The sequence below is a fragment of the Planococcus citri genome, chromosome 2 (genome assembly GCF_950023065.1).
Source record: "Planococcus citri chromosome 2, ihPlaCitr1.1, whole genome shotgun sequence".
Lineage (NCBI taxonomy): Eukaryota > Metazoa > Arthropoda > Insecta > Hemiptera > Pseudococcidae > Planococcus > Planococcus citri.
In genome coordinates this window covers 83,214,817-83,237,458 of record NC_088678.1, presented here as the reverse complement: position 1 = coordinate 83,237,458, position 22,642 = coordinate 83,214,817, and the positions used below count along the sequence as shown (strand labels likewise).

At 37.9% G+C, this 22,642-nt stretch overlaps 1 protein-coding gene across 7 annotated transcripts in view; it reads right to left on the bottom strand.

The window, feature by feature from the left end:
- LOC135838074 (proton-coupled zinc antiporter SLC30A9, mitochondrial-like) overlaps nucleotides 1-22,642 on the bottom strand; it is a 73,379-nt gene that overhangs the window by 30,646 nt on the left and 20,091 nt on the right. For 4 of the 7 annotated variants that reach the window (XM_065353618.1, XM_065353617.1, XM_065353620.1 and 1 more), the window contains one exon: nucleotides 14,945-15,616. In XM_065353618.1, the coding sequence (XP_065209690.1) occupies nucleotides 14,945-15,616 (672 nt within the window). Of the gene's footprint in view, nucleotides 1-14,944; nucleotides 15,617-15,971; nucleotides 16,453-22,642 lie in introns of those variants that run through there. The other 3 variants (XM_065353619.1, XM_065353622.1, XM_065353624.1) reach the window with 2 other exon arrangements.

Sequence of the window (22,642 nt, the reverse complement as noted above, 5' to 3'; positions counted from 1 at the left end):
ATTTGCTGATTGGAAATCCTGCGGTAGTGTTTCAACAGATGCAACTGCAGCAGGACTGATAGTGAGATGCATAGCCTATTATTAGACTGCCAAAGACCAAAAGTCAAGATGAGCTCATTCGACAATCTACGTAAATGAGGTATAGGTGCGATTCGCTAATACATTCGTCACCATCATCCACACAACTGACACATTCGTGACTCAATTCAGCATCTGTCCAGGCCAAACCTAACCTAACCTATACTCGATCTTCAATTACTTCTTTTCGCAAAACGACGATTTAATTCGATGTTCCTTTAGTCTACTTCTGAAAACCATTCGATTCGCAAACCACCCGTCTCCCTCTTCGGCTGTTATAAATAAAAACAATAATTAGGTAATACCCCCAACGCGATGGATACACTACACGTACTCGACTAGCGTATAAATTGAAATACCGCCCGGTCTGCTGCGGGTTACATCAAAAGCCACCATCCTTACGCAGTTTTCCATTCGCCTGCGTTTCAAAAGCTTATCGTATCGTTCTCGCTCCCTTCTCACGTTAGTGTTGCATGTACTTTGTTGGCAACAAGGCTGCGAGGCTGGTGTAATACGCAAAGTCCGGGGGAGTATTACTAAATTCATTTGGCAGGAAAAGACTTAATCGGTCGTGTTTATCTATCTATTCTCAGGGGATAAACCTCAGTCATCGTTGGGAAACAAATGAGTCATATCGGCTTGTACTCGGATGTATACCACACACTGTACTCGTACTTACTCACTTACTTATACTTAGTTAGGAGGATAGACGACGACGGTCGGTGGACGGTGTAGTTTCTTTTTTTCTCTCTCGCTCTTTACTTGCCATCATTTACTCCAGTCCATTCTTTTCTACGAGCACGAGTATATCTACGCACATCCACAACAAACACTGCAACTCACGCATATTACGTTTAATAAAGACTTCCTCCGGCACACGCCTTCCCTTTGCCTTTTCTTCTCATCGCATTCAATTTTTTCCCTCCTCAGCTTACTTCTCCATCCTATATTTTAAGCGAATCGTCGTCATAAGATGACGTGTACCTACGAATCATCGACTAATTTAGCCCTTTATCAGGGGGTAGATTTTGCATTGCCAATGCGTATTCTTTGATCGAATAGGGTTAGAGGAGAATATCAAATACGCGAGAATGTTCTCATGGTAAAGTTCCATTGAACGATGATCCAGTAGATTTTTGAAACTTGAAATTTCCCCAAAATTTCATCAAACTGAGTTGGAGAGTCGAAATTCATTCTGCAAACTAATTTCAATACGCCACGAAGTTGACTGCTAGTGGATTTCAAGTCGTTTTGGAGCCTGTAGCGACTTATTGAAAGGTTGTATGACGTTTTTTTGGAAAATTGAAATTTCCTGAAAGTAGCCGGAAGCTTCAAAACCGTTTGAAACCACCATGTAGTCTGCGAAGTAAATTTCAGCTTGCCAACTCCATTTGATAAATTAATGTTGGGGAAATTTCAAGTTTCAAAAATCTACTGGAGGCTCCAGTAATTTTCAAAAAAGTCGCTGGAGGCTCTAAAATGACTTGAACCCACCTGAAGTCGTTTTCAGAGGGTGTTAAAATTGGAGTGTAGACTAAATTTCTGCATTCCATCTCCATTTGATGAAGCTTTGTGAAAATTTAAAGTTACAAAAATCTGCTGGAGGCATCAGGAATGTTCAAAAAGTCGCTGGAGGCTCCAAAACAACTTGAAATTCACCTGCAGTACTTCGTAGCGTATTGAAATTAGTTTTTAGAATAAATTTCAGCTTTACAACTCCAATTTGATAGAATTTTGTGGGAATTTCGAGTTTCAAAAATTTGCCGGAGGCTCCAAAACTGCTCAAAACGGATTGAAACCGTTTCCATTCGATTTGGCATGTCGAAAATAGGGTATAACCCAAATTTCAGCTTTCTTGGTCAATTTGGTAAAATTGTGATTTTTTCTCTCATTTTTGGCCTAAATTCGATTTTCAAAAATTCACCGAAAATCGAAAACCGCACTTTAGCACTTGAAATTTTGACAAGTGATAAATTTTTGCATGATCTTTCGATCTACCTTTGTAAAGTTTGAAAAATTTCGTGCAAGTCCTATGTTGGAACGCAAAATCTGCGATTTCGGCTGACCTGTCAATCAAAATGGCCGCCATTTTGTAAGTAAGGCCAACTTTTTTTTGGGCAAGTTTGCTTTAAAATGTTCTTTAGGATGTCCCCTTTAAGAAAAAAATTGTCCCGGAGGATCGGCGGGCGGATGCAATTACTCCTATAGTCATATGCCGGACTATTAGACACAAATTCAAATACTTATAACTAGGGCTAGGATTTATATGCAAACGCATATCTGTTTTGGCTATACTAGTTACCGCATATCACTGTTTCTTTTGCGATTCATACATTTCTAAGTCGAATGGTGAAATTTTTTAGCGCATATTTCCGCATATTTTGGGTATAAATGCATATATTCGCATATTTTCATCAAAAAATGCTCTTATAGCGCATATTTACCGCATTTTTTGAGTCGTTAGCGCATATTTTGGGGAAAAAATCACAAAAATTGATTCAAAAAACGCAAAATTTTAAAAAAAATCATCAATTTTTTAAATTGGAAAAAAATTGTTTACCTAATTCAAAAAAAAATTTCAAATAAAACCATGGTTTTATTTTTATCTGTGCTCAGAGACAACCAGAAATCGTTTTTAATTGGCAATCTTAAAGAGCATTTGATAATCGGATGTTATTCCAATGTATAATTCTTCCTTTTGTAAAAAGAAAAAAAATGCTATTTTATGAAATAAATCTGAATGCGTGTATTTTTTCTGTTTATAAACTGCAATTTTAGCTTCAGATTGAAAATACTTTTATTTTGATATGCAACATGCTGCACTTTTATAGCGCATATATTCGCATATTTTGTCATTTTAGCGCATATATTCGCATATTTTCGTTATTTTTAGCGCATTTTTAAAGCGCATATAATCGATTTTTTAGCGCATATAAATCCTAGCCCTACTTATAACTATTCTGAAATTTTTTGATGAAAAAACCACTTTTTGACAATTTTTGGTAACATATGGAAAGAATTTTTACAATTTCTGAAAAAAAAGAACAATCCTTGGCGAAATGAAGCGAGACTTTGACAATTTCAACAAAAGGAAATGTTGTTTTTGGCGATTTCTGGCAAAAAGTGTGACACTCGGACAATTTTTGAAAAAAAGTGAAACTTTTTGGAATTTTGGCAAAAAGCAAGATATTGAAAATTTAGGAATTATCGGCAAAGAGATGATGCTTTTTGGCAATTTCTGACAAAAAATAGTGTTTTTATGTATGTATTATTTTTGAAAAAAAGTAAAAGTCTGCTAAAAAGCAAGAATTTCTCAAAAAGCAAATATTTCACGAAGCAATTTTTTTCGAAAAATGAAATTTTTTGCCATTTTGCTAGATGAAAAAATGGCACTTCTTCGTATTTTTTTTTGGCGATTTTGGGCAAAAAGCAAGAATTAAAAGCTAAAATTTTTAGCAATTATTGACGCTTTTGGAATTTTTGAAAAAAAACGACAATTTTTAGCGATTTTTTTTACACAATGAGAATTTATTACTATTTTTGACAAATAAAAGCAAGATTGTAACGATTCAAGCAAAAAGCCAATTTCTTAAAAAAATATGAGATTTTTGGGTAATTTCTGAATTAGGAAAAGTAAAAATCTTTAGCAATTCTGCTAAAAAAACAAGAACTATTTATTCCTAAAAGTAAAAATTTCACAATTTTACCAAAAATTATCCATTTTTGGAAGTTAAGTATTAGTAAAGAAATTACATTTTTTTTACATTTTTTTTTCTTTCGAGAAGACGTGAGACATTTCTTGCTTTTTCTATGCATTTGTAAAAGAACGACACGTCTTTCATCTTTGTAATTTTTGACAAGATGTAGGACTTTCAGGACACTCTTCAAGAAAAAAAAAGGAAAACTATTTGGAATTCTTAATTTTTTTCAAAAAACTGAAAATTTTACCAATTTTGGTCAAAAAATGATGCTTTTTTGCAACATTTGTAGCAAACGTGAACTTTTTTTAATATTTTGGTTAGAAAGCGAGATTTTTAGGCATCTTTTTTTTTTGACAAAATCGTGGAACTTTTGGGTAATTTTTAGAAAAAAATGTATCTAACTTTTGGAATTTTTTTCGAAAAAGCAACATTGACAATTTTCAGCAAGAAACGAGACTATTTTGGTAGATTTTTTTGCTATTTTTGCCAGAAACGAGACTTTGAACCCAACCCTCCTCCCCTCCTCACGATTTTGAAACCAATTTAGAAAATCTTCGAATCCTACAATCCAAAGGATGGAACTTGACAAGTCAAACCCACTAATTCAGGAAGTGATGACAAATCACTCAGTCAGTGGTGGAGGGAGCTGAGGGGAGACACGAAACTTGAAAAAAAAACATATCGCTCGCGCCAATTGTAAGGTGACCTCATCTTCGTGCTGAGAGCTGTGTGAGAAATCATGACGACGACCACGACGACGACGGCATGGGCGGTGAAAAAAGTCGCTTTGAAAAGCACCACCCTTACCCTCGTAATGCGAATTTTCAATCAACATTGCGTCATTTTCAATAACTACCGAGCTGACTAATCTCACATCGCGTCGACGAGTTTACTCGAGCAGAACAAAATCATCCACGATCTACGAGTATACGAGTGCGTAATTCTTATTCATATCTCCTTACTTTTTTTTTCCTACTCGCACAGTATTATTAGCACACAGGCACAGGCCTACTATTCTGTTCCACCCCAACTCACTTCTCGCTCTGGAGACTTGCGAGTGAGTGACTCTCCACATAGTGACGACTGGCAAACGCATACAATACACAGACAGACGACGCGACGCGGACGCACGTGGTACAATTTTCATATTATACGACGAGGGGATGCGAATAAATGATTCATACTCTACTACAAATTATCGTCATCATCAACATCATCATCCCCTAATTTTTAAGCGGTCGAGATTTAAGCCGCGCATTACTCATATCTCGTATACATATTCTTACGTAAGCGTTTGCTTTTTCAAAGTACATAAAGAGTTACCACCCTTATACGCGATATTTAGCGAGGCAATTCGCGCTACGTTTTCTTCTTTATTCCATTCTTAACTCATCATAAAGTTCCAAGTTGCAGCACTAATTTATAAGTCTACAGCGAAAAGCCCTTAGGTAGCATATTCTATTCAGCTATTCCTATTGAATGCGAGCCAGTTCCGCGAATAGATACTCGTATTCAAGATTAAACGACGACTATGACTGGAAATTTCTCATTGTCAATGACTTTATTTTTTCAATTATTATCGCTGACTTTTCAGAATATTATGCACTAGGTACTTCAACTTCCGCTTTCGCGTTCGCATATTTCTACCTGAGTCTGTAGAAAAATGCAACGTTATCGTTTTCTTAGCTATTGGCACTGGTATACTGGTTCACTCAGGTTCTGCATTATACTCGTAGAAGCGTGCGAGACAATATGTAAATACGACACCATCGAACGACCTTCAGCATAGGTCGAATTTTTTTTCTTCAACGACGTCGTCGTCGCTTCGCTTTCGATAAATAAAACGCATAATTGCGGTATATACGATGGACGATGGACGATCAACGCGATACGACGTTGCGTAGTCGAGTTACCAAATGGAAACTCTACTCGCCAGATGTTTTCATGAGTCATTCAAACATCTCTGGCTCTCAACACGAGTACTCGCTCTCATTGCTGTGTACTGTGTGTGTAGTATCGTGGATTCGTGGACTCGAATTATTGTATCACTTACACATATTTTACGATAGTAGGTAGGTAGTTAGTTCTCTCTTTACGTCTTGTTGAGCAAATAAGCGTACATATTAGTTACATACGAGTGGATTATGTTACAAGAATGCTTCGGCGAACCACTTTTCATTCGTCATTCGTCAAATCAAATTATCGCCAGCATCCATTGCTACATATGTATTTTCCTGGTCTCTGATATTAGAGGGACCGTCAGATACTCACGAGAAAGCCACTCAAAGAGTTCGGTTCTCAAATCAGCAAAAGCTGAATTTTTAAAAAGAACACCATCTAAAACCACCCAACTAACCCAGAATTACACAAAATTTCTCTAAAAATTTGAAAGAATTAATTTGCTTTTTTGAAAGGTGCTCAGTGGGATGAATCGTTTTTCAATTTGCTTTACTCGATTAGACGGAGCCAACAAAAAAAAATGATCAAATGACCTTGATAAGGTGTAGGAATTGAAACGGAATTTTTTAGTCAATGTTAATCCTCTCTCCCACTCCCCCAAGAGTTAGTGGGACATCAAGAAATCACCTAAGTAAACGAAAAAAATGAGAGAAAAAATCGAAAAATAAAAAGTTTTCAAAATGCTTCAAACTAGAAGCTTTCACTCAAAGAGTTAACCTTGACCTGAAATTTTGAAATTTTTCTTCAATTTTATTCAGATTATTTGACTAGGTATACCGTTTGACTATAAGCTTCATTACATTTCAAAAAACAACTCACCCCAGGCCCCAGGGTTCAATTTTCTAGAGAAGTTGTTCCCTTACAAGGGGAAAAATTTTGGAATCAGACAAAGCCGAGTGGAAAGAGCATAGAATGCATTTTTTCGATCTTTGGTGAATTTTTGAAAATTCAATGGCACTTTCTGAAAATCTAGAATTTTACAAATACGGTTGGAGGCTCCATAACGACTTGAAATCGTCCACAATCGACTTTCCACGTTGAATTTTTAGGGTACCTATACAATTAGTTTCAGCTTTCCAACTTCATTGAGGAAAATTTTGTGTTAATTTCCACTTTCAAAAGTCTGCCGGAGGCTTCAAAACTGCTCGAAATGTCTTTCAATCGATTAGAGATGGAGGGGGGGGGGGGGGGGGGGTTCGAAAATGACATAATTACCAAATTCATGTTTTCCAAGTCATTTTGATGAAATTTTGGTTTTTTCTCATTTTTGGCCCAAATTTGAATATCAAAAAAATCACCAAAAATTGAATGCTCTTTAAAATTCAGCTTTATCAGGTTCAAAATTTTTTTGTCAGCTGGAGAACCTACTTTGTCAGATTTTCTTTGGTTTTCCAGATCAATTTTTCCTATTTTCAAGGGTTTTCAACAAGACGAAGGATTGCCCGAATTTTCTATTATTTTTTCCAATGTCATCATGGGCAAATTTGATCAATTACCTAAATTCACAAATTTAGGCTCAGCACAGTAGGTATTCATTTTCAAGAATTGTGCAGTCCCACCGAATTTTTCATTTTTTGAAGGATCGTAAGGCGTCCATTCGAAAAGATTCAAAAAATGAACGAATTTTCATTTTTTTGTTGTGAGTGTAATTTTTATCAACTTTTTCATGAAATACATCAGAAAGAGGTCAAAATAAGACAACTGAATAAGTTTAAACTTTTTTTGATGTTTGAAATTGAAAATTGAATTTTTTCGAATTTTGATTTCTTTGTGAGGAGTTCATTTCATCGATTGAAAGGGGTTTTTCAACTTTTTCAACAGATACGTGAAAATAGGGGTCAAATGGGTCATCTTCTCCTATCAAAACTTTGTTTCATGTTTTAAATCAAAAAATCGCATTTTTTTTCGCAAACTTCAAATTTTTTTAAATGAACTTTGCAACATGTTACCATCCCAACTTTTTAATAATATGTTGTTCAGCGTGAAAAGTTGTCCATAATATATTTTTTTCAGAATTTTTGAGAGTCGGAACGATGTTAAAACTACGTTTCGAAACTTTTTGAGCTAATTTTTTGTACGAAAAAAAAGTGGCAACACTGATTTTTATGATATCACCAAAAAGCCTTTCAAAATCCCTAACTATGGGGAAAAGTTCCATTTTGGTAGGTATCGCGGTTATTGAGTAATCCACTGCTCGAATGGATGATATTCTAGGTTCACTGAAAACTTTGACACCCTCTGGCTGCCTTTAAAAATGGGCTAGAGGGCTGCGATTTGCGCCGTTGGTCATCCCTTCGGAAGGTCTTTCCACAGGAAAAATTTCAAAAAAATCGCCGAACCCCCCTACCACTTTTTGGTCCAATTGACGTGGAATGACCCAGTTTTAAAATGAACAAAAATGTTCAAAAACGAAAGGAAATCTCGATTTTCAAAATTTTGGGCCCTTCAACACCCCCCCCCCAACATGTCCTCCTCTCTAAATGGGTCTCAACGAAGACAAAGATCATCTCTTCGTGTTCACTCCTTACACGAATAAATTATACAAAAATCTAATTTTTGGCGAGAGAGTGTATCGTAATTCAAAAAAATAAAAATTTGAAACTAATCTTGCTCTACTTCGAAGAAAAGGTGAAGGAAAAATTTCAAAATTCCCTCAACATTCCGCGACTACCCCTAGAAAGATACAATTCACCCACTTTTATCAGTTTTCGAGGTTTTCCATATTAATTGGAGACCCTGCTGGCCCCTTTCTCTGGTAAATGATAACAAGGTTTGTGCCGTTCAACTACCTTATACCCTCTCCCCTCACTACATAAACACATGATTCAATGAACCGTCGTTATGACCGACTTCTCTCGAAACAATGTACTATTTCAATTGTCACACATTCAATCACCCTCTTCCTCCTCGATTTGACGGATTCCAATTAAACAACCCTCATCTACCGTGAATCATATACCTAATACGACTAGAACACTACTGTGTGAACAAAAATTCAGCTCGACAGAAGTAAAAGCTAAACCATCGCAAACACGGAGGAAAGGCATAGCATTTGAGTACCCCCAGGACCCAGGTACATGTACTCAATAGACAACATGTTTTATGCAAATTCAGTAAGTTCAAATAGGCACTGCATACTCGTGTAAAGCTGCAAAGATACTGGAAAAACATGTCAACCTATTATTAGAGCAACAGTTCGAATGACTATGACACCAGTGTAAGTGTGAATGTACACAAGCGATCATTGACGTCTTTCAGTTTCAGGATACCAGCAGCTTATCATAATTTATAATGAGAAGACACCACCACCATTCAGTCATTCACATTTGGTAAAAAATGAAATACGACGACAAGCGACAACGACAATAATAAAACCGTAAAGGTAAAAACGCCACAACAGCCGTGTTAGTATTCGTGCACCTATAATCCGATATAGGTAGAGATGACTCACGTCGTGCGCTATCGATTATCGCTCGCGATATTTGCATTTAGTATTCGTCGTCTTTGACGGCCGGATAAATGATTCATTTTCTTCAAAGCGTAATATGTAATACGAAAGAGAGAGAGAAAAATAATAAAAACCAACATAACAAAATCGATAACGCGTAAACAGATATTTTTAGACGATATCTGCCCCCCCACGCCCCACACCTCACCTCCTGCTCAGCTGTCGAGCTTCGGTATAATCCTACGAGGAGACGACTTTTTAACCTTTGTCATTTTTCCTTTTCCTTTTCTATAATTTACAATTGTTGATTGACGTCGATGTGGCGACGAAGACGTGCAAAAGTCAAACAGAACAGAACACAATACCAAACGATCCGGACGTTTAAAAATAATTCGCCAAAGACCGGCGAGGGGGGAGGGGCGAGGGGAGGCAAGGATGACGGAGTAGGTGAGTAATGCGATCGAGAAATCGATGATCCCATCGAAACTAGAGCATTGCTGCCATAGAATTCCAAAAAGGTATGCGATATGCATAAATGTACAATATGTATGTACAATGTACATACAGAACAGAGTTGTCAAACATTGAGACTGGAGAGGAGGAGGAGGAAAGGAGTACGCTATACGATGCCATACCACGTACATACGTTTCTAGTCTACATACATCAGCATAGGAATTAGGAATAGGAGTATTGTATAATGTTGTTTGATTGACTTGACAATGTTAAACAAACCTCTTCCGTTTCTCCTTAGGCTTCGACAGAATTTAGAACGCGCACACTTTAGGGCAAGAAAGCCTCGCTCAAAGCACAGCAGCTGGTTTCTCGTAGTCGTATGTGTATATAGTATTAGTCAGTATGTAAATATTGTTAAGAGTGCCAGCGGCAGCGGCAGCGACAACAGCGACAATGGTCCCTACAATGACGAGTGTTTGACATTTGAGCTCATTTCGAATACAAGCGTTATACAAACTCATTCTTACATTAATTCGACGATAAAATAAAAATTACTCGAACTCGTATCGTCAAAAAACTCGACATCAATGAGTCATACCGAATCTGGAATCTTTTACAATTTTATTTCTCATTCGTGTACTTTTTTCGGATTGGAATTGGATGAGCTGTGGGTGCCCACTGCTCATTGCTCGGCTCGTGCAGTACGTCATTCGTATTTCGCATTGTATTTTTTATTCGCCTCCAATGTGACTTCAGTATGACTTGTTCTGCTGCCCCGCACAGCCATAGCCATCGCAATCGTTAATACGACGCATTTTTTGGGCTCGACCATCGACAGCAGCGGTCAATTCGATAATAACATAATGATAATACCGAACACACCTTTCTCTCATCGCTACCTGCTTATCCGCGAGCTCATCAAACCAGGTGAGGTGTTTTTTTTTTTATTGACCATCGACGTCGTCGTCTCTTTTCTCTCTCCCTTTTTACCAGCCCTCCTCATGCCTACCTACGAATTGAGTACGTAATATTATGTACTTAATATGTACTAACGAAGAGCTATAACACGATGAAGGGTGATTGCTCGTCAAGTATTTATATCGTGCCTCGTGGTGTTGCCAACCCACCACGATGACGTCATACAACCCGAAGAAGCCGGCTCCTCCGAAAAAAGGTTGATTGAAAAACGACATCGACGACGACGAAAAAGTTTACCAACGTTTTTAAAAGTTCATGGAAAATGGCCAAAAATAAACTTCTAATGAAAAGGTTACCCCGGCTGTCATTCTAAAATAGCTGAAGTATCTATCTACCTATAGTCAAAAGTGAAAACGTCAACAACGAGGTACATTAAAAAAGTTGACACGGATTACAACACCTTCAACTCGAGTACTATTCCAGGAACGAAGCAAAACCCCATTTTCATATTATATGATTCACATTGCAAATAAAGTTTATAGTGAAAGTTCAACTTAAACAATACGAAATGCGAAACAACAACTTTCAGCGGAACTTTTTTCAAAATTTCAATTAGATAGGAGGGGGAAGAGGAGAGGATGGTCAGATCAAATCAGCTTAGACGTAATTCTTTCAGGCCAAAATGTTACCATCTTCAAAAAAATCAAAAAAAAGCAAGAGAGCAGGATTTTTTTTGAATAGTATTCTCATTTTGGGAGGATTTTTATATTTTTAAAGAGAATTAAAAGCAATGAAGAACAAAATCAAAAATTCTGAAAAAAAAACTAAGGGAGGAAGATTTCAAATTTGAGACAGAAAATATAAAATCGAAGTTTCTTGTAATCCTGACAAAAAGCTGCATTTTTCAAAGCAGGCCATTTTCTTCTGTTTTCAGAAAAAGCTAAACTCGAATGCAAAACATTGACAAAAAATAGGTCTTTTTGTTGTTTCAGCAAAAAATCAAGAACTTATCAACTTTGGCAAAAAAGTAGAACATTTTTCAAATTTTGGCAAGTTTGAAAAAAATTGTTAAAAATTTTCACAAAAAACGTAACTTTTTTGTCACGTTGAAAAGCAAGACTTATTTAGAAATTTCAAAAAGGGACTTTACTACAATTTCACCAACCAGAAAGACTTCTTTGACTTTGACAACTTCTACAAAAAATGTTTCTACGCAATTATGAAAAAAAAACCATAAAATAGACTAAAAAGAATGGATTCTTTTGACGATTTTGGTTTCAAAAAATATGAGTTTTTCTGAAAATGTTGGCAAAAAAAAATCAGGATTTTTCATAATCTGTGAACATGAAATGAATCGAAACTAATTATAGAATAAGAAGCACCACTTTTTTCACATTTTTGCCATAAAAACTTTTTTGCAATTCTTTACGAAAAATATGTTGACAAAAAAACAGCAGACTTTTGCAACTTTGAGGGGAAAAAATCCTGGGTCATTCCACGTCAATTGAACCAAGAAGTGGTAGGAGGGTTCGGCGATTTTTTTGAAATTTTCCCTGTGGAAAGACCTTCCGAACTTCCGAAGGGATGACCAACGGCGCAAATCGCACCCCTCTAGCCCATTTTTAAGGGCAGCCAGGGGGTGTCAAAGTTTTCAGTGAACCTAAAATATCATCCATTCAGCAGTGGATTACTCGATAACCGCGATACCTACCAAAATGGATTTTTTCCCCATAGTTAGGGATTTTGAAAGGCTTTTTGCCTTTGGTGATATCATAAAAATCAGTGTTGCCACTTTTTTTCGTACAAAAAATTAGCTCAAAAAGTTTCGAAACGTAGTTTTCATATCGTTCCGACTCTTAAAAATTCTGGAAAAAATGCATTATGGACAACTGTTCATGCTGTACCACATATTGAAAAATTGGAATTGTAACTTGTCGCAAAGTCGATTCAAAAAAATTTAATGTTTGCAAAAAAATGCGATTTTTTGATTTAAAACATGAAGCAAAGTTTAGATTGGTAAAGTTGACCCATCTGACCCCTATTTTTACGTATCCGTTGAAAAAGTTGAAAAAACCCCTTCACTCGGTGAAATTAATTCATCACAAAAAAATCAAAATTCAAAAAAATTCAAAAAAAAAACAAATTTTAATTTTTTTTTCTGTCAGTGTGATTTTTACAAACTTTTTCATGAAATACGTCAGAAAGAGGTCAAAATAAGACAACTGAATAAATTTAAACTTTTTTTGATGTTTGGAATTGAAAATTAAATTTTTTCTAATTTTGATTTTTTTTGTGAGTAGTTTATTTCATCGATTGGAAGGTCTTTTTCAACAGATACGTAAAAATAGGGGTCAGATGGGTCAACTTTACCAATCAAAACTTTTTTTCATGTTTTAAATCAAAAAATCGCATTTTTTTGCAAACTTAAAAATTTTTTTAATCGACTTTGCGACAAGTTACCATCCCAATTTTTGAATATGTCGTTTAGCATGAACAGTTGTCCATAATATATTTTTTTCAGAATTTTTGAGAGTCGGAACGATATGAAAACTACGTTTCGAAACTTTTTGAGCTAATTTTTTGTACGAAAAAAAGTGGCAACACTGATTTTTATGATATCACCAAAGGCAAAAAGCCTTTCAAAATCCCTAACTATGGGGAAAAGTTCCATTTTGGTAGGTATCGCGGTTATAGGGTAATCCACTGCTGAATGGCTTGCCGAACCCCCCTACCACTTCTTGGTCCAATTGACGTGGAATGACCCTCCTGCAATTTCGTACAAAACAGCGTTTTTTTCGCAAATTTCAAAAAATACAAGACTTTTTTTCAACAATTTGGTAAAAAAGCAGCACTTTTTGCAATTTGAATAATTTAAAAAAAAAAAACGCAAAAGTCCTTTCATAAAAAAAATACATCAAAAACAGAACAAAATTAGATGCGAATGAGCATGAGCTTTCATACAATTTTCAAATGGAAGATCTGAAAATAAATTTGAAAAAACAAAATCAAAATGATGGAGAAAATGACTAAACCTATGTAGGTAGTAGGTACTCAATTCGTTGAAAAATTGAAAAAATTCATCAACTGCACTTTTCGCAGACTATACTAAGTACCTACTCGAAGCTGATGAAGAATTTTTTTTCAAATCATTGGCTCGCCATTTTCTACAACCATGGGAAATCAAATTCACGCCACTTCAAATTGGTTTCGAGTTACGAGTACTTTCGTTCATCTTTCAATACAAATATTTCCTCTCCATTGTGTTACTTCGACATGCAATTTGATCGATGAACGCAATCATTTCTCAGAAGGATCAGCAAAATCACGAAAAGGACAACAGCGGCGACGCTGACAACATCGTCGATGGTTTTTACTCGCCTCAACAATGGGTTAATTCTCACGATCGAATGGTTCGCGAATGATTCATTCGTCCAATGAATCATCTCGTAAGAACGATTCATCGACAAACACGGAAACTCGGCGGTATATCAATTTTATAATCTTCGATTATGGTATTAAAATTTGAGATTAATAGTCGACTAGAAGATCTTCCATCATTCTACTTACAATGAGTAAAAGGGAACTTTTCAAAACTCATCTTACAAAATTTCAAATGCAAACCGTCGAATAATTATCGATTCCATCAATTGATTACAAAAAATCGATACGATAAGAACATTCCGTTTTCGAGATATAGGGATGAATGATGGGAATATAGTGACCGAATCCGGACTCTTATCGCTTTTTACATAAAAGCCAAGTCGAGCGGTAATTAAGGTAAAAACGGTATTTCTGACACGATTTGGAAAAAAAAAAAAATTCGCAGTGAAATCATAAAATTTCCAAGAACGGATAAAAACGACGATGATAAAATAGTCGTCACCTCGAATTCCGCGAACGATTACTACAAAATTAAGTTCACGTTGAAGTATCGTACGACGAGTAATTCTTCAACGAACCGGTAATGTTTGCGAGGAGCTCGGGCTTAGGTAGCTGTTTCTTTTTCTACCGGTTACCTAGAACCTTCTCGTACCTGGTATATGTAGTAGACAAATTCAAGTTCAGGTTATCCAGATGTGTGTGTAAACCGTGTATGTAGTGTAGTATAATATAGTAAACATACATTTCATGGCAAGGTTACTCATCATCGTCATCACTCTTAATTCATACCAACAAACACCCATATAACCCAATCTATAGTACTAATTGCTACGGTTGCTGCGGTCATCTTAGGAATTACCAGGCGAATCAACTTGTATAAAGAAATGAATAGAAAGTCTACCATCTTCATTCCAACTAGATTTCTTCTCACCGTAGTCTTTGGGGCAGAGGGAAGAGAAAGGAAGGGGGTTAATATTTAAAAAATTAACAGAAGAAAAAACTCACCAATAAGCAGCACCGGTTCGCGATTATCCTCGATCAGCGATATGAAGACCAAGAAAAGCGGATGCGAAGTAGTAAGCCTTTCCAAATCAGCGGTGCCTTCGTCGTAAACGATGACTTCGCGGTAACATCTCTTCCTCAGCATATCTTTGCCTTCGCGGGTGGTGGTCAAATCGACCAAAGTCGCTTTACCCTGATGCAGTCTGCGTCGATTAAACCGATCCGAGCAATTGACGTTGATCGAGCCGCGAATATGATTGATGTTGTAGGCGATAAACGAACGACAATCGATCACCAAGAACGGAGCTTGCTTGAAAGCTCGCCCGTCCCGAGCGACCAGTAACTTTTGCCTGAACGAATCCGCGTCCAGTTGTCGAACTTTCTTCAATATCAACGTTTTCTGAAGGGTGGCGCTGTCCGAGCACGGGCTCGGTGGCAAGCTGACCGATTCCAATTTACAACGTTTCGGCGGTGCGGCTGTGGCCGATGCCGCAGATGTGCCCGGCGATGAGATGGCGGCGCTGATCACGTCCGGTGGACCGGGTTCGCTCAGACTACGGTTCAACGCTAGCCGAAGACCATCTCTCGAACGAACCACTCCCGATGTGCCCATGTCGTACACCAATGCTGACATTCTACCGTTCCACGACGACTCCTTCAATCGGCGACAACCTGCTGAAAAAACACAAGCAACAAACCAAAGCTTCGATTAGAAACACGAACACTCGATATGAAAGCTGAGCTGCGCCGCAACGAACGTCTTTACGTATCTGCAGCTGAATAAGGAGGTGTTTGAAATGACTTTTGACAACACTCAAAAGTGTAACGTCGCAATTTTCGCGACACTAATTCATTAATAATTAAATTACTCGTATATTTTTCAATTTCCCAACTACGAAATATATTATATCTACATTTAGTATACGAATAATAAATAAACGTACGAGTACGTGAAGCGTACACTATCAAGACGGTATTCGTAAATTATCTAGAGATTTCGAGAACAAGAAAACAATAATAAAGAACGTACTCGTAGGTATTAAGCTTCCACTTCGCCACTTGTTAAACTTATTACGTCAATGAAATTATCACCGAGCGGCAAGACGACGCGACGATTTGAATAAAAGCGAAGCGATCTCGTTAAAACAGAATACAAATCTTCAATAGGTGCCTTGAAATACCATCTCGATACACTCAGCTTTCTACGTAAACACTCGTTTATTTTTACAAACGCGATGCGATGCTTCCGCTATCACGACCCCGAAATGAGTGTTATCATTTGATTTGATGTTCGCTGTATGTACATATACATTTATATGTATAGTATAGCCACGTAATTATGTACTATAGATATCATTTATCGATTATCGAAAGTCACCCTGATATGATAATAACTAATTAGGTACCCATTCATCTCTTCAACAGTTAGCTTACAATGTAAGCGAATTGAATATTTGAAAAAATGGCTAGGAGTAAGAGGGAGAGGTCCAAAAAAAATTTGAACATTTTTTGCTGGATACCTACGTATCAGACAACGACTTTTATTTAAAAATTTCTCTATGAGAGTTTTTTTGGACAAGTAGGGGGGAGGGCTGGGAAAATGGGAAGTGGATAGGAGAAGTTTTGGAGTATGTGGTTCTCTTCTCTCGAATAAGGTTCTATGTATTTGGAGTAGTTTTGATGAAAATCACAAAAAACTAAATTTGGGGAGTTTTGCGGACCTAATTTTTAAAATTGGAGGAGAGGGGGGGAGGGGTCGGATCGAAATTTTTTATAGTAACTAAACTGTTCGCATATATGACTCAGATGTACAACTTTTGTTTTGAAAATTTTTCGATAGAGAGAGAGAGACAATAGGTATACAGAGATAGCACTATTTTCTAGAAGGGGGGGATGTGGAGGGTGGGCTCACGCTCAGTCCGAAAAAAAAGTCATACGGACTTACTTTTTTTTCTAAATATGTCCTAGATTACGATGGCGCGGAATTTCCCAATAAAACTGTACTAAGGAAGTAAATCGATTTTCGAGGATTCAGAGGTTTGATTAATCACTAATCAGTTTATGATCGAAAAGTCTACCTTTGAGGCTAAAAGAGATTCGTGATCGATTACACATATATTGAAAATCTCAAATTCAGATCACGCAGAGGAATCGATTTTTTAAATTCGAGTAATCGACTTTCAACTTCGATTTTGATCAGGTTCTTTTGTTTTAAAGGGGAAAATTGTTTTCAATTTTAAATAATCAATCATAATCGATTCACGAAGTTCGATTAATCGATAGTCGATAGTGATCGACTTTTGATCGGAAAGTTGATTTCTTTGATCGATTTTCGAAGTTTGATTGATTTTCGATCGGAAGGTTTATTTTTGATGAAGCGACTAGGTATTTATTATCCGATGCGAGGCCATCAATCGCAAACGAATCGATTTTCGATAATGATCGATTTTTGATCGGAAGGTTTATTTTTGAGGCGAAAATTGATTACCCAATGTAAAATTAAAAACCGCGAATGAACCGATTCCGGGATTGTTCGATTCGATTCGATTGATCGAATTTGGATTGTAAGGTTCATTTTTGAAGCGACAATTTATTTATTGATGCGAGATCAACAATCGCAAACGAATCGATTTTTGACCGGAAAGCTTATGCATTTGTAAGACAGAAAATTATCTTCCATGCAGGATCGAAAATTGCGAGTGAATCGATTTTCGATCAATCGATATTCGATAATGATCGATTTTCAAAGTTCGATTGATCGATTTTAGATCGAAAGGTTTCTTTTTGAGACGACAAATATTCATTTTCCGATGCGATATCAATATCGCAAACGAATCGATTTTCGATCAGTATCGATTTATGATCGGAAAGTTGATTTCAGAGGCAAAAATTAATTTCTCACAGTGCGATCAAAAATCGGGAACAAACCGATTTCGAGATTCGATTCGATTGATCGAAAGGTTCATTTTTGAAGCGACAATTTATTTCTTAATGCGAGATCCATAATCGCAAACGAATCGATTTTTGATCGGAAAGCATACGCATTTGTGAGACAGAAATTGATTTTCCATGCAGGATCGAAAATTGCGAGTTATAATCGATTTTCGATTAATCGATATTCGATAATGATCGATTTTCGAAGTTTGATTGATCGATTTTTGATCGAAAGGTTTATTTTTGAGGCGACATACAACTCATTTTCCGATGCGAGATCAATATCGCAAATGAATCGATTTTCGATCATGATCGATGTTTGATCAGAAAGTTGATTTTAGAGGCAAAATTGATTTCTCACTGTGGGATCAAAAATCGCGAACGGGCCGATTTCGAGATTCGATTCGATTGATCGAATTTTGATCAAAAGGTTCATTTTTGAAGCGGCAATTTATTTCTTAATGCGAGATCCACAATCGCAAACGAATCGATTTTCGATCATTATCGATTTTTGATCGAAAAGCATAATGCATTTGTGAGACAAAAATTGATTTTCCATGCGGGATCGAAAATTGCGAGTGAATCGATTTTCGAAGTTTGATCGGAAGGTTTCTTTTTGAGGCGACAATTCATTTTCCGATCCCAGATCAACAATCGCAAACGAATCGATTCTCGATAATGATCGATTTTCGATCGGAAAGTTGATTTTAAAGGCAAAGTTGATTTCCCACTGTGGAATCAAAAATCGCGAATGAACCGATTTCTAGATTCGATCGATTGATCGAAAGGTTCATTTTCGAAGCGACAATTCATTTCTTAATGCGAGATCAACAACCGCAAACGAATCGATTTTCGATCATTGTCGATTCTTGATCGGTAAGCTTATGCATTTGTGAGACAGAAATTGATTTTCCATGCAGGATCGAAAATTGCGAGTGAATCGATTTTCGATCAAACGATATTCGATAATGATCGATTTTCGATTGGGAAGTTGATTTTTCGGATGAAAATCGATTTTCCAGTGCGTGATCAAAAATCGCAAGCCAGCCGATTTTCGAGCCTCGATTGTTCGATTTTCGGTCATGATTGATTTTAGATCGGCAGGTTTATACTTCACAATGTGAGATCAACGATCTCAAAAGAATCATTTTTTGATCGCGAAGCTTATCTTTGAGACAAAAATCGAACTTCTATGCGAGTTCAAAAATCGCAAATGAATCGATTTTTGATCATGAAAGAATCAAAATGTTGAAAAAGAAGGACACAACACACAGGAAATTTCAAACTTTATAAAAATGGGATAAAACCGGACGACTTTGTCGCTATTTTGGTAACCAAAAAAAAAAAAACAAAAAAAAGCAAAACTTTCTCACAATTTTGGCAGAAAACTTGACTTTTTCGCAAAGTTTTTCGAAAAATCAGCGAATTATGGCAATTTTTACAAAATAACAGGACCCCAAAAATGTTGAAAAATTTCAAATCTTTCGTAGGTACTCCAAAAAAATCATAATTAAGTAACTCTATTGTCAACAATTTTTAGGAAACTCACAACCTTCCAACTGACACGTGTTTTGCCACTTTCCCAGAGAATGGACACGGACACCCTGTCGAAAAAGACCCAAAGTTATTATGGCAAAGGTAAGCACCCATTCTCTCATCGTGCCACCTTCCGAAACAATTTCCTAAAATAGATATTCCAAGGGGGTACGGTTTACAAAACGCCTTCATTCACTTATTACCTCCCACTGAAAGGAAAACGTGTAGAGGAAATGCCACAACGTGAATAACCGCGAACTTGCGTGTTCGTAGGTCGTTACGTGTCTAAAAAAAAATCAAAACCAGGAGCTAATTTTCCGCTTGCTAATATGTATTTGCCTACTACAACATACAAATACGCAAAATCTAGCAAAAAAAAGTTCATCTAGTATGACTTTATCCGCAAGTACATAATATTTCGATCAGTACGTCAGAGGGAACGTCAGATGTGGATGATCCATCACCTTTAACCACACTATATAGTCTCCAAGAACTACCTCCTACTACCAGTATCACCAGCACACCAATACCAATGCACCTGCAGTCACCATCACCAGTCTCTATACTCCAAACACAACTAACACAAGTACCAGAAACCACCAACAAAAACAACGGAGTAACAAGCTTACCTACCTACTCACCATCAGCACTGAAGCTTGTGCCTAGAACAGTGCTGATAGCTAGCGAGCTACTCAAGAGGAACCAAGAGGTCTGCAGCAGCCCAGTCACACAACATTCAACTGAATCCTGTATTAGTTCGGAGGCCTCACAAGGAGGTGACCAGCATCATTCACCAGGGTTCGAAAACGAATGGCTAGCTGCAAGGAGAAACTTTACAGCAATTAACCTACCCAAATTCAGTCCAATGGTGCAACCTATCAACCCAATCCTGCAGCAAACAGACCACATACTTGGCCCACTTTCTTCACCAACCTCATCCCCTAGGAAGAGAATCATGGTATCCAACTCCCTTTTCCAACATACTACAGCAATGCCACACCCTGAGCACAATGTACTGTATTCTCCTGCCAACACAACTACAACAACATCAACAACTACTGCCCAACATGGCCGTGTCATCCGAAACTGTAAAAGCCCCCCTGCACACAACATTAGCACAACACTGGGAACAGGGAGATATAATATTCCTGTTGTACACTCCAGTCCAGTTGAGGGGCACAGCACATCAATACCAGTGTACAATGGTTGGAACAGCCCAGGCTTTCAACCCTGCAACTTCTCACCGTTAACCCTCACACCAACAGCTCACCAACATAGAATGGACTACACAAGTAGCTTTGAGGTCCAGTGCTCTCCAAATCTGATCCAGGTACCTATCAGCAAGGTGTATCCACCAATCAACTTGAACAAAACATCGCTGAAAGCTAAGCAGGTAGCAGACGCCTTTGAGAGTCACAAAAACAGAATACAGTTCATGCATGGAGGGGTGACTCCAGGCTCTGTAGCTGAGGAAACACCAAAACAAGATCATTCAACTTTCTCCATTGGTGGGAAGCTGGGCATCAAAAAACCTCCATCAAACTACACACCAATGGGACCATATGTAAACCGACACATCTTGGAGGATGTAAACCGACGAATAATATTCCTAAGGACCACCTTCCCCCCAACTCCCAGAAAGAGTAGCACTGAGCTCTCCACTTCTGTGGCATACCAGCACTGGGAAGAGGCCTCAAAGGAGGCTGAACCCAGGAGGATAATCTCAACAGCCCAGAGACAGTTGCTCACTCAAGGAGGCCTGGATCATCCATACTCCCTGATATTCAGTGACCATGTCTACATACCTGCTATGCAATACCTGGTGCTTCGTGGAATCCAAGAGCGCTTCTACACCCCAGTCAGTGCTGCTAGTGTGGGGGATCTTCTCCCATACGAACAATATCTTGACATGCACGAACCAACACCTCGTGATGTCGAGACCAGACTCATCGCCTCTGCTGCAGAAGCAATGAGGAGAAGAAGCTTGGGAAATATGGCTTTAACAGCAGTTGAGTCCAACGGCCTACTCACGCTGGAGGAAGCCAATGAAGACATATTTCTTCAGGGACCCTCCTTTGCACTGGCACACTGTGTCAGCCAAGACCTCAGAATGTCCGCTGGGATAGCGAGGGACTTTGTCCGCCACTTTGGAGGCAGAGAGATGCTACTGACCCAACCACACAATGTGGGGGAAGTGGCAACTCTAAAGCGGAAAGTCGAAGGAACAGTGAGCCAGGGACATTATATAATATTCTGTGTCGTCACAAAAATCCATTACTACGACAAACCAACATATAAGGACTTCTCCCTTGGCATCCAAAATCTTGCCAGGGAATGTACCAGAAGAAAAATAAAAAAACTCGCTATCCCACGGATTGGATGTGGGCTGGACCAGCTTGACTGGGGCCAGGTACGGCCAATCATCGTAAGAGAGTTCAGGGAGATACCTATCAATATCAAGGTATGTAACTGGACCTCCCCTAACACCCGCTCTAAAACGAATTGATAGCACTTGTAAATAGATTATATAACAATGTAATAAAGTAAATATTCTCCCCAAATATATCTTATTTAATTTAATTTAATCTATATAGTACAATGTATGTATATTATTGTAGCACTACCCTAAGCTGAAGGATGGAAGAAACCTATGGTATGTGTCCATTCTCAGCATTCAAAACTACTCCAACGTTATCCACTATGTAAGGTAGGACCGAGTGTTCCCACTTTCACACATCAGAAATAATATCCTTTTGGACAATCCTACTCTAGGAGATCTCTTTCTGAGGTAGTTAAGGGTACAGTGGTGCCCGGAGACCTCCTAGGCCTACCCCAAAATGGGAGACGGGTCGGGGGTCGCTCCAAATCCGCGGAAGGGGGGAATGGGCTACATCCTAGGGTGACCACTCCCTCAACCCCGAAGTGGTGGGAGCGATTCTGGGATACTGCCTAGGAGCTCCGGGCCTTTGGCCTGGTGCTGGGGGGGTGGGTCAGCAGTCCCAACCAAAACTGGGGCCCCCCACTCACTGCGGCTCCAGGACCACTGGGTGGCCGAACCGTCCCCTTCCCCTCCTAGTTTTAAGCAAAATTGAAACACTCCTAATCTTGGCTTAGTTTAAGTTGTACATAGTCTTTATAGCTAAATTTCAGTATTAAGTTTGTAATTTAGTATTAGAATATACATCACCCTCCCCTTAAACTTAAGATTGTACTGGTATTATCTCTGCGGAA